At 42.7% G+C, this 13,718-nt stretch overlaps 1 protein-coding gene across 2 annotated transcripts in view; it reads left to right on the top strand.

Moving 5' to 3' along the window:
• lrba (LPS responsive beige-like anchor protein) overlaps window positions 1-13,718 on the top strand; it is a 173,687-nt gene that overhangs the window by 145,332 nt on the left and 14,637 nt on the right. For both annotated transcript variants that reach the window (XM_034539608.1, XM_034539599.1), the window contains exons 47-49: window positions 4,753-4,920; window positions 10,485-10,574; window positions 12,762-12,939. In XM_034539608.1, the coding sequence (XP_034395499.1) occupies window positions 4,753-4,920; window positions 10,485-10,574; window positions 12,762-12,939 (436 nt within the window). The remainder of the gene's footprint in view (window positions 1-4,752; window positions 4,921-10,484; window positions 10,575-12,761; window positions 12,940-13,718) is intronic.

The following is a 13,718-nucleotide window of genomic DNA, read 5'->3' as shown; positions in this document are numbered from 1 at the left end:
TTCAAGTGGGTGGAGGAGTGAGCGGCAGAGAGAGAGTCAGAGTCAGGGTTAGAGTTTCAGGTTGCACTTGCCAGCGAGTGCCTTCGTTGACCCACAGCCAGAACTCTCACAGTTGTGACCCATCTAATTAGAGGAGCAGGAAGGAGGGGGCAACTGGAGTAACGCACACAACCCATCTGGGCTTCTCGGTTGTGTGTGAATATGGGAATAAAGGAAATGGTTTGTTAGCTTGTGCGGCTGCTCCGAGGTTTTCATTCCTTACGTCACCCGTTGCTTTTTTTCCCCCCTCTTCCATGTTGGGGGGCCCCCTCTACCCTGGCTGGCAACAGGCTTCCTCTGCCTGCTTCAAAATGACAATCGGCTTCTCATTTACAACAAGCTAATAAGCCCTTTAATCAGAGTGCTTGTCAACCTCGGGGCAAGGCAACTCCAGAGGAGTTGATCCAAAGGATCAGATGACTGGAAGAAAGAGCATGGAGCAACAAAAAAAGAAAAAAGGGAGCAGCACTTAGAGTGGAAGAATAAGTAGAAAGGAAAATGAAAGGGGGTTGTTGAACTTGGAGGAAGAAAAGAGAATCGAAACAAGCGATAATAAACTTGCGTTACGGTAAGAAGAAAAGACGGAAAGGCTTCCGCTCCGGTTGATGATGTTTGCTGTTCTTGGAAACGCAACAGATTTGATGGGATTTAATGACACCGCACAATGAGAATACAATATGACTAAATACAACGTACAGATCCTGTGGTTCAGCGGCGAATTTCTTTTCCCATGTAAAAAAAATGCACAATGTTTCACAGCGAATCTGTTTTTCAGGATGTTTTGATCAGCTTGTTCTTAAACAGTCATGTTGCTGTATACAAACCTGACAAGTGTTTGCTTTATTCATCCGTAATCGATACAAAAGAAAACAGTCTGCCGCTGACAACACTCTGCATACAACATGTGCATTCGATTACACCCCCACGCCACCGGTGGCACGCGCACGCGCGCGGGCACGCTCGTATCACCGTTGGCATGCAAATGAGGGGATTGATTTGTTAAGTGACATTTTAACATCCTTACAGACAGCTCTCTATAAGTCCTTAAAAGGGTTTTTTAGGGCCAATGAGGGGAAGGAGGAGAGCATTCAGTGTCACCTCGTTAAAGCCAAAGTGAAATCCAGCTCAATCCAGACCATAAAGCTCACCGCAAACCACAGCGAGGCGCAGAAACTCCTGCAGCCCTGTAGCGCGGACAGACACTTTTACTTTTGAGGAAAGAAATCATGAAAAGGAGTCCTGTGAAAAGTAAAAAGAAAGAAGGGATGAAAATAAATCGCAGCCACTTGCAGAAAGGGACTGCTGAGTAATCCTGGTTTAATGCCCACCAGCTGCTTAATTGCAATCATTTGGTGTCGCTGGTCTAAAATAAGGGTAGCAACTCTCAGTCTCTAAAGAGTAACATATTGATAGACACATAGTCAAACTGTCATTCTTTGAGTGTTTGTGTTGGGTTTTTTTTTTTTTTTCAGGCTTTAAATTTACACTCCGGCTACAGATGTTTCAGAAAGGAAAGAATTAAAGTAATCTGAGACTTACACACAGAAAAGGCATGTTAATTATCATAGTCCTGCAAACTGTCAGGCAAGCTAAAATAAGCATTACATTCTAGAAGAGAAATTGGAGATATCTATTTGAATACGTGGGTGCTTTGAAGGGCAAAGAAAAAAAAGATTAAAGGAAAATATTACAACTTCTTACATAGGACAATATTATATTATTATGGTTGCCATTGGAAACGGCACACAACAAAGGGGACTTCCTTATGCTTCAAAGGTGTACTTTGTCAAATCCTTAACAATAGAAATGTGGGATTCCAGTGACTTCTACCCCCTATCAGCATTTACATAAAGGCATGCTAAATTATTCATTAATTATCAGAGAGTCCCCTGTGGATGAGGATGACACATACACTGGCTGCTAATTGGCCCATCAATAATCCTGCCGGGTTCTCCTGAAGTGCCACCAGATCCCACCTCAGGAATCTGCTATCTGCCCCAACCTTCTGCCACACTATTCCCACTGTGTGCCACTCCAGAAAGAGACATTTCCACACCTGCTCACCTGGAATGTTGTTAATGGCTTGTCGGTACATGCTTTGAGGTCTGTCCTTTACTGTCTGCTTGTCCATCATGTATCGTAAATCCCTCATATGAAGGCTTCTAGGCAAAGAAAATGTGAGGTCGCTCGGTTTGATAGCATGATCGCAAACATGGTATTGTTTTGTTTTGTGGGATAATAATTAAAAAAATAGAATACAGCTGATCGTGGTCTATATTTTTGTTGCCACAAAAAGTCAAAAACTAGTTCTAGTGCATCGCTCAACTTCCCTCCACTGTGCATGACATTCACTCATTCCTTTTGTAGATGTTATTCATTGACAACGGGTCAAATGAATAAAAAAAAAAAAATTATATCATCAAAAGGCGTACAAATTTCCTGAAGCAGCTGGGCCCTGTTGAATGCTTCCCAAACGGAGTAAATGGTGTATTAGGGGAAGACACATTTTGGTACTCAATACCCTTTTTAAAGGTTTCACCTAAATAACCCAGTACCAAGTGGTATCAGAAATTCTTGATTGATACCTGAATGTGATTGATGTGTAACCAGATCAAGAAAATATTTTGTACGGTTTTGCTCGCGGCCAATCAACGCACATTTTTCGCCTGAGTGCAACTTGTGATTGGCCGACTACTGCAGCAGCTGCAACCCGTACATTCTGTGGTGTGGTGAAGTCCCACGTTTAATCAAAGGGTCCGAATATAACACTCGTTTTACCTGATTGTTGTCTGTGTTGTGAGCTAACTTTTATTTTTCAAAGAGCTTTGAAGAACGGCTCTCAAGGCACTTCACTGTGTCCCACAGGCGGCGGCAGGTATTCTTTGAATCTCAGAGATCTGCTGAGGTTGAGTTCCTACACCTAGACTTCAGTCTCAGAGTACTTCTGATCCTTTGGTCTGATAGACCAAACAAATACAATGATACACTTACAATGCCACGCACCAAAAAAATCATTTATTCTGTCTCTCCCTCTTCAAATGGTACACGCAAGTGATTTCCATAAAGGCGGGCCTCTTGAGAGGGAGCTGCAATAACATGGCTGCTCTTTGTTTCTCCATGCTGATTGACAGTAGATTGCAGTGCACATTAAATGCCCATCAGGCCCAGCTTTAGTTTTAGAAACAGCGGAGCAGGGCCCGTCAAAGGTCAATGCTAGCCCATAATGAACTGATCTATCTCTGTTTCTCACACAAACAGACACACAAACAGACACACACACACACACACACATATATATATATATTTTTTTTAATATATATGCATGCATGCAATTGAACCCTTTCTCTCTCTGCTATTAAAGTGATTTTGAATAAAGAGCTCCCTTGCTTATAATGTAACATTAATAAAAAAGGATTTCTTTATGTTAATGACTCTTAATACTCTAAATCTATCTGCCTCTCTGGCATCAGCAAATTCAGAGTATAGACTGCCTCACACTCTAGGGGTGTTCTGTTTTTATTTTAATACTAAATGTTACCCCAGAGTTTCAGGTTATCAAGTGAGTTACACAAAGTGGAAATGAATAGACAAATCTCTCAAGACTATGGATAGCTAGCGACACAAATCAATGTTTTCCAATAGCTTTCCACCCACTTAATTACACTTATACATGGGGCTAAAGACTAGTTGATAACAGAAATGTATTTTGGTGCAATTCTCAGCCCTAGTTTGTATGTTTGTACATTTCCACCATTAAACCTTTATTTTTATTTTTTGTCTGCTGTTTTCTAGGAACCAATGTTATCGTTCCCATTCTCGTATTATCCACGCAACCCTTATATTGTTGAGCCTCCGATCAGTTCAGATTATGGAATTTGTGAAGGCTTCAAAAATTCTGTCCTTACTCGAGTTGCAGTAAAAACATCATCATACCTCCAGAGCGCACAGCCTCGTCTTTGTGCCCGTGCTTTTTCCCCTTGATTGAAAGTTGTAATTAAGAGAGTCTGGAAGAATTAGAGGCAGAATGAGCTGTCAGAAAGTCACATTTAAGTGAGGGATGCGTTGGTCTCTGCAGTAAAAATTTAAATGATATAAATTGCCATTTAAGTGTAGCGAGGGCTAATGTTTTGTCACAAATTAATGTGACACAAGGCAGCAATGACAATCAAGGGCTGCCTCATTCTAATTTGGTCGTGTTTAGAGGGCTTTTGTGAGGCGACAGCTTTACACAAATTAACACAATTGCCTGTTTTTATGAGGAAACCATAAATGTTTTTTTCCCTCCTTTGCCGGCTAATGAGGAGAGAAACGGCTTGTATCTCAACGTTATAGCGACGCAGAGACGCCTACAGAAGAGCAACACGGTGCTCTTATCCCCTCACAAGCAGCAGAGAAAAGAACAAAGACAGAAGCTGAAATGGCTCCCTAATGAACTGCAAGAGTCCTCTAATGTTTTGATGCTCCCATATGATCAGATAGGGATTTACTCTGCTTTTTTTTTTTTTTTTACTGATTATAGAAATCATTGGCAGATTCTGTCATAGGAGCAATTAGAAGGATATTCTGCTTTCTCCAAGGAGTTCATCTTTGAGGGGCATTAGTAATGACTGCTGTGCAGTAATGGGATGAGGAACATGGAGCATTTGGGTGTATGTTCTGCAGCTGTTGACATTTACAATACTCGTAACCTCCTGCCCTCTCTTTCATTTACAGGCTTTGGAGAGCGAGTTTGTGTCCTGCCAGCTCCACCAGTGGATCGATCTGATCTTTGGCTACAAGCAGCAGGGACCTGAAGCCACCAGAGCCCTCAATGTGTTCTATTATCTGACCTATGAAGGTGCAGTCAACCTCAGCTCAATCAACGACCCCATGCTCCGAGAGGTGAGGCGTACACACGATGCAGTACACACGATGCAGTACACACGATGCCGTACCTAATGCATGCAACACCTTTCAGGAAAGATATGTACACGGTGCTTTACACTGTAAAAATAACCAACATAATCATGAAACAGTAAGAGCAATAGCACTATTCATAAAACTATTTAGATCAAGCAATAAGACGTATAACATAATCAAAACACAATCATTCAAATGAAAACAAATGGATATGGATGGCTAGACTATAAAAGTGGATTTTGAGAACAGTCTTAAATACAGAGACAGTACATGCATAAAAGCACATACACATTTTAATACACATTTACCGTAAATACAACCCGGCTCCATTGACAGATCATGCTGAGTAAGGTGTAAAACAGCATATTACAGTAAGTACACTTGAGCGTTAGCACTCTCAAATGGATGCTTAATCTGACTATATTACACAACCATCTGTCCATTCAGTGCAGCTGTATTTCAGGGATATTTTGTGATGCCATTAGCCACGTTAAATTGGTTGTAGAATGGCATGGGAGAGGTACGCTAACAATCTACTGGCAGGTATTGCTGAGCAAAGCCTTTCCCCCTTGTGTGATACCTCTGAAAGCACTCCACCAAGTGTTCCACTTTAACGCCTTGAAGCCTCCTACTTGGCTTTCATTCATTATTCATCCCCCTCACTTTGAACTGCTGCGCACACACAAGTTACACTGACCTGCCGGAAAGCAACCACACAAAACGCAGCGCTGAAAAGAAAAAACAAAGCTAGCTCGCCCACAGCCAAACAGCGGCCTGACAACTTCACCAATCTGCTGCGAGAGGCAGCTCGCCAGCAGCAGGCCAATTGACTCTGCTCCCATCAGCCTCTTTGACGTCTAGGTTGTATTGCCAACATAGCACACGTTCTAGTTGTACAGAGCATAGTCGCTGGTCTCTATAAAGGGTTTCTCCTGAAGGATAATTCCAGATCATTACAACTTGTTTCTTGTTTTTCCAGTTTTGGCCATCACTTCAACTGGCAATGGAAACAGTCCACGCACCAAAGTAACTGCTGAGATCTGGAAACGCACTGACATTGCTCTCTCAATCAATTTATTATCAAAAAAGTGAAACTGAACGTATCGAACCGGGGTAGGATTGTCCCACTGCTCGTGTTTCTTTGCCCTACCAATAGGAATGATGGAATAAAAGCAAGCCATAATAAAACAGATTTGTCCTTTAAGCAGAGGTCCTCATAGCATTAAGCTCTAAATGGAGATGAGTTCAGAGTATATGAAGCGGCTGAGCAGCCTTTTGCCTCCACTGTTCTGCTGCCCTTCATGCTCAGTGACTGCAGCATCACGGACACCAGGGGTAGATCATTGATTTATCACCCCATTCACCCTAATTCCCATCCAGATGTGCTTTGGCCTTTAGCCACACGCGCACATGCAGATTCATTACCAGTGTGCTCTGGTCATTTACACTTGCAGCCCATTATTCTGGTTGACACACCGAGGCAAAAATTGGATGATAAAATTGGATCACAAGTTGACCCACTATTTCTGATGAGCTGTTCCAGGCACGATGGGATGGATACAGCCACACACAAAAAGGATGCCATCCGAGGCAGGTGCATGCGATTTGAATGCTATTAAAATAACCCCTTCTGCTTATGACTGTAGGAAAGAAGATTTTAGATATGAATACTTCTGAGTATATGCTCTTTAGTTTTGCTCAGCATTTTATGATCAATAAATAATTTAAAATCTCTCTTTATAGTAAATTAACTAGGTAAGCGTAAATAAGATGGTGCTCTCCATTAGTGTTTTTATTGTAAAATGTATAATCCCAAATAAGCAGTTTTCAATTTTGTTGCTGTTTGTTTACATTAATTGTCCCAATAAATATATATATATAATTTATAAAAAATCAAATTAATGTTTTAAAATAATATACATGCCATATTTAACACATTTAATATCTTCAGCATACGTATGTGTAAAATATGAATAAAGCAGCAAAGTGTGTTCCACTCCCTAAAGATGAAAAAAGAGACTTTGTTGTTTTCTCCTCCCACTCTGATGCGGAGTCCAATCTGCTCTGCATTCACCTTTCCAAACCTGAGCGCTCTAATTAGTTAAATAAACCAAAGCCGTGTGATCCCTGTCAGCTAAGCCAAGGCTCTCCTTCAACCGTGTGTGTACAGAAGGAAGCACGCCCTGTCTGTGCAGAAGGTGGAAACAGAGGCCCGGGCCTGGGCCTCGTCATGGCCGGGGGCGTTCGGGGTGGCTGAGGGCTCCGGCAGCTTTGGGTCAGAAAGTTTCCCCAGAGTCTGCCATTACTGAGTGACAACGGTTTCAGCCGGAGCTGTGGTCTGGGCCGGGCTAGGCTGCAATCGGACAGGCCCCCGGGGCTGTTCATTGTCAGGGGGATGGGTAACAGGCACGCGTTTGTGTGTGTGTGTGTGTGTTTGTGCGTTTCTGGATCAGAGAAGGTAGCAGATTGGGGAGTTCTGTATTCCTGCCACGCTGTTTGGCAGTCTCTAACTGCCAACCTCCTCCACCCAACCTCATACACACACACATACACTTTGTATAGATCATACCTTGATATGTTTGTACATGCACGTGTATGTATACATCCATCCATTGGCATGTGTATACCTTTTGTATATTTATCCGCGCTCATCAGCATAAATGCACTCGGTTGTGTGTACAAATCTGTTCTGGGAGAGAGTTTGGAATATCTCGGCACAGATTTGGGAATGTTGTTGAGACCACTGCTGTGTTTTTCAAAAACCATGATTACTTCCTGTTCTGCCTCCGCCGCAAGTCAACCCCCCACCACCCCCCACCCCCTCTCTTAGACCACTGCTGTGTGTCTGCAGATGCATTCATGTGTACGTAAGTGCACCAGTGTGCATGGCATGCACACACATCTGTGTTGCCTCTCAGTGTATAAAGAGAAACACATCCTGTGTTGCCTTCTCATCGTTGTACAGGGCTTCCCCTCTTTCACATGTGATTACGGAAAAACCCACAGCCACTCACTCCAGCGACGAAGCACAGAGCCCCGTCTAAATTGTCCAGCGTTTGCGTAATTCGTCAGAAGACGGGAAATATAGCCACACGCGTGAACCTGTGTTGACACTCGCCAAACACAAGGCACACTGGTTTATTATCTTTTAGAGAATGTGTCCTTTAATGCATTCAATATATTTCCTTCACATTTCTTAAAGTGATACAAAGTATCCCGCCCCAACGCTGCTAGTCAACAACACAAGGCCATTGCACTTAGTCTTTGTATTGTATTCAAAGTGGATGTTGCGGAGTCGTTTTGCATAACGGCGGCATGGTTTACATGGAGATCCATCTTGTCAAGTGGCTGAGTAAATCAAAGGGCAGTTTGGGACATCTGAGCCGAGGGCGTCGCAGCCATTTAAATGTATAGAATATAGAAAACCTTCATCAGACACGGGCCAGCGCCCCTAAAAGAGATTGGCCTTGTGGATGGCCCCCCATATAATCACCTGAGCATTGCTTTGGCATCTAGGGATAGGACATGCCGACCTAGACTTGGCCACTTTCCGACGTACCGCAGCCTCATAAATGTCAGAGCTGAACTTAATGAAGATGGGTTGAGTGGCTTGCGGAGTCTCTTCCTCACATTAGCTTAAGCAAAATTCTCCACTCTGTAGACGGAGGAGAGGGGAGGCACTTTGACCTTGAGTGATGCACTGATGTCCTCTCACTAACAGGCTACAACTGGATGAGATGTAAAATGTTAAGATTCTCTGTCGCGATCGGTAATGAGGTCATGTGCAGAGTTGATCTTTTGATATCAATACATGAACAGAGCGGCCTTTATTTAAAAACATTTTCATCTCGGTAAATATACCCTGGATCATCTGTCAGAACTAGTATGCTTGCACACATGCATGTGTGGAGGTCAACATTCAGTGGGTATAGTTTGGGCTTTAACAGAGAACCACAGACACCATTTTAATAGCTCTTCTAAAAGTGTTCAATCTGTTGAGGCAGACTTAATTAACTTAACTCTTGTTTTTGCAGTTCAGTTTTTTTATTTTAGATTTTTTTTTTTTCCCGATACCAATGCATGAGATGCACACCTTGTCCTTTTTCTGTTTTTATCCTCCCTCTCAGTTGAGAGTAATTATCACGTGTTATGAAAGCAGCAGTTAATTTATAGCATTTCATACGCAGAAGGATTTGAGCATGTTATTATGCTCAAAAAGACAAATAGATTATTTAAGGTAAAGGAAGGGAAAGCAAGAAGCAAACCTAGCAGAGTGCAGAAAAGGTCCATAAAGTTTGAAAAATTAGAGTATTGGCTGTAAAGTATTTGTGTCTGTGATGTATAATAATTCTTTATTGCTTGATTCTTAGCAGTAGTAGACAGTTGAGGTCGCTCCCTCTCTGCGCCTCTCTCTGGTCTCTGGTTAGTTTCAGACAATGGGTATGAGCAGACTAACTTCCCAACCTTTTTCTCATGGAAATACCATATGCAGGCCTCCACCATGAGCTCATTCTCACAGGCCTCGCCAAGTCAGGCTCAAACGTCTCAGCCTACACACACACACAAGCTGTCACTCCCACACAGCCAGTCAAAGTGCACACCAACATACTGACGGGTCTGTCATCATTTTGTGTTTACCATTTTCTCTCTGACTGTTCCATTTATAAAAAAAATATATATATTTTTTTTGGACTCTATTTATACAGTTATACAAATTCCCAAAGGCACTTGTATTCTTTTGTTTTCTGTGTTTTTCTCTTCTTTTTTTATAATGATATTTTGCCCATGCAAGAATTTTCCAGATTACCTTTTTCTTTTAATTAATTTATTTAATTGATGTCATCGTAAACTTGATACCATTGGGTTTTGGACTGTTGGTTCTTTTTAAAATTATTATAAACCAATAATTAAAATAGTTATTAACGGATTATTCGATAATGAAAACAATTGGTTGCAATCCTGGATGATAATAGTGTATTGGAATACATTGGAGCAGGCCTGTGCATCTACACACTGCTGTTCCATCCTGTGCTAGTTGGCCTGACAGTGAGCTGTGTGATGATGTCCAGAGGCTGCCCGGCCGGCGTCGGCTCTGACATTTATGGTCCTATACCTCTTCATTAACACCACCTAACCGGCCTACTGGCCCGCCTGGCCCGGCGTGCGTGCGTGCGTGTGTGTTTGTGTGTGTGTGTGTGTGTGCGTGTGTGTGTGTGTGTGTGTGTGTGCACATGAACACGAACACAAGTTTTTCATCAGTAATGTAGCACATTAGTTTTTCAGGAATTTAAATATCTTGATTCTCCAAAAAGACACCGTATTATTACCATAAATGTACAATTTCACATTATCTAGCAATGTTGAAGTGATAGAAATCTTCCTCTGAATTGCCCACTCCTTGTATGATTTGTTAGATTATGCAACTTGTGTTAGGCTTTTAAATTCCGAGGCACAACGATGCAATAATGACTCCCTTTTCTGTTTTCTTTCACTCTCCTGTCATTTTGTTTGCCATTCCTTCCTCTCCCTCTCTTTTTCCCCTCTAGGCTGTGGAGTCTCAAATTAGGAGTTTTGGACAGACCCCCTGCCAGTTGCTCATCGAACCCCACCCACCCAGAAGCTCAGCCATGCAAGTGGTGAGTGTGGCACATCCAGTCCATGCAAACAGAGACTCTAAGAAACACACACAAACCACTATACCTGTAATCCTTCAGTCTGAAAATACTAAAATATGATATGGGTCAGTCGCTAACTGAGCTACAGTATCGACCTTTGTGCTGCCTGTTTAATGGTCTCTCTGACTTCTGGTGTGCTCTGCTATAAGAACTCTGCTTTGCTTCATACAACTCTTCTTCTTAATTTTTGACTCACTCTTTTCATCCTGCATTTACCTCCTACTTTTCTCTTTATCCATCCACTACTGTGGGAAAATAAAGTCCCGGGGTTTGAAAGCATCTCCTCTCTCATCATTAGAGAGGTGTGTGTGAAAGGAAAAGATCACAAGCATTTGTGTGCATGTGTGTTTAGTGAGAGGTACGCAGGGGAAAAGGCACAGCTTTGAGCTGGAAACCTGGGTCTGGGCCAGATTTTTCTACCTGAGCTAGAAGCAGTGGAGATCAGCGAAGGAGAGCAATGAACGGCCACAGTGAAGTGACAGCTTTTTAAGGGCCAAGGAGTGCAGTCAGTGTGCCTGCTTGTGATGGGCCAAGGCCCCATGAGTCCCTATTAGTGTGGTGTCCCTGTGGCGCTGACAGGCGGCTGTAGACCACCACCCAGCGCACACAGACACAAACTTTGACTATGGCTTTGAACCCGCCTCACTCATTCCCAAATTCCTATTAAATGCATTTATTTAATTTTTACTCCACCGCATGTTTGTTTTTTTCAAACACAATATTCCGACGCCATTATTCCGACACATTACTAAGCCTCCCCACCCGTCCCATATTCTATCAAGACGCCCTGTTCTCTTTTGCATGTTCCTGCTCTCTACTTTCTCTCACTCGTGCGAGTGTGTTGTCAGTGTCGGCATCTGCCCATGCTAGTGGTAATGATACTGTCAGTGCATCTGGTTAGCTGTCAGACACACCGGATTTACTCAGGTCTGTTCCCGGTGTTAACACTGATGTTCCTCTTCTTTACACGCAAGGAGGGAGATGGCTCTGTGTTGGAGCTGCTCGGCACAAACACTTTGTAAATGTCTCTATATGAGCTCCTGTCTAACTGTCTGATAGGTCAATGAAATTACTTTTTACTTGTGACTGCATTGTAGTCAGTTTCTCCTGCTGTATATTTTACAAGTAACACGTTTTCATCTAATGCAAATTTCATTCATACATATTTTATACTTTGAGCTGAAATGATTATTTAAATTTTACATTAGTCAGCTGGCACAAAATGTATCAACAAAAGTTTGATAATTGGTTAATCGTTTGGCTCGTTTAGCAAGAATTGACTCATTTTCTGTTTTATATCTTTGTGAGTTAAATTATTCTGGGGCTTGTATGTTTGGTCAGCAAAAACAGTCAATAATAATCACCTGTGTATGTACTTAGTGAGATCCCCTGCAGACACGTTTAGGACATAAAAATAATAGATTGTGTCTGTTTCTTTCCACAAAGTTCAATTACCTGGTCAAATTACTATAAATCACATTTACTGAAAGAAAGAAGAAAACAAAAAAAGGAACCTATGTAAATGCAAATGTTTTTAATTTCACAAGAATGTCTTCTAGTGCACAGAGAAGTCCATTCTCGGTGCCCTGGAGGCTTGTCACATGGTTTTGTGTTGAATATTGAACCGCTATTGGCTTCCAAGCCGTGCTTGTAGGTACATGACTTAACCTCAGAATACAGGTGAGCACACACGTTCCTCTTTAAGGTGTAAACAGGCTTTTAGTGTGAAAACTTGAGCATACGTCATTTAGCACGAGTTAAAGGGGAATTTAAGTGAGTGCCGTGTCTTTTGTAACACTTAACAAATATATATTTTCGTTGAAACGCATTGAGATTCTTTCCATTCCATCACTGATTCACAAAGGCCCTTCAGGTTTTTTACCTAACTTTTCTTTTTCAACCGATACTACTCGATTTCTGCTTGCTGCTATCCTGCCGAAGCTTCCTAACTTTCTCTCTGTCCTTCTTTTCCCTCCCTCTCCCTCTGTTTTTTCCCCTCGCTAACACCGTCTGCAACCGCTTCTCTTGTCGTTCTGTTTTGCCATTTGTCTGCCGCTCCATTTCTCGCCCCCCCCCCCCCCCCCCCCCCCCCTTCCACCGACGTCCGTTTGTCCGTCCCGGGGGCCTGAACAGTATCTTCTCCTGCAGACCCCGCTGATGTTTACGGAGCAGATGCAGCAGGATGTTATCATGGTGCTGAAGTTCCCGTCCAACTCCCCCGTGACCCACGTCGCGGCCAACACTCAGCCAGGTCTAACGTCACCTGCGATCATCACCGTCACCGCCAACCGCATCTTTGCCGTCAACAAGTGGCACGGCCTGACTGGTGAGAGATTTGTGTACACGCGTTTAATTGAATGATTGTATGCCTCTGTGGCTCTGCAGCAAATTAACCTCAAGGGTGTTTTCGGGTAGGTCAGAACAGTCTTTTGGCTCCCACAGAATCCGTATCACATTTCCTCCGTTCGTCTCTCGCCTCTCTATGATCTGTCTAATTTCCGCGAGTCAAGAATTGACCGGTCTTGTCTCGATTGGATGGACGTTGATTTGGGAGACAGTTGACTGTGTCTACTGGATAGCGGTATCAAATGTGACACATGCAGCAGCCGGCATTAGGTCCCACGTCCACCTCCATACATCAGCCTCTCACTTCGCAAAACCTTATTTACTCAGCGTCCAGCCGGCCCTTGAAAGAAACATTACTTTTGATATCTCTGAATTTGTGAGGATGAAGACTGATCGGTTTTCGATAGAATTCAACCTCATCCATGTGCACCAAAGACCAGGCTGATTCACCTAATTGGTTTAGTGAGCTGGCGTAATAAACAAGATGTGTGCTGGTCAGAAGCGGTTCATTAATTGCATGTCTTCCTGTGGCTTTTATAGCAGATAAGAAATACAAAAATGTTAAGATGTTCACATTGTAAATGTTTCTCATCAGGAAGCATGCCCGCAATAAACATGGCAATTTGTTCATGAGCATGTCGGCAGACATTATTCACATTTTATTTTTTGTGAAAGTGTGACCATTATTATTGTATGCAACAAACCATTTTAGCGTTCCGCTTGTTTTGCTCTCAACGTGGACTCTCTACCTGCACGCAA

The sequence above is a fragment of the Cyclopterus lumpus genome, chromosome 1 (genome assembly GCF_009769545.1).
Source record: "Cyclopterus lumpus isolate fCycLum1 chromosome 1, fCycLum1.pri, whole genome shotgun sequence".
NCBI classification, from domain to species: Eukaryota; Metazoa; Chordata; class Actinopteri; order Perciformes; family Cyclopteridae; genus Cyclopterus; species Cyclopterus lumpus.
This window is presented reverse-complemented; position numbering and strand designations above follow the sequence as displayed.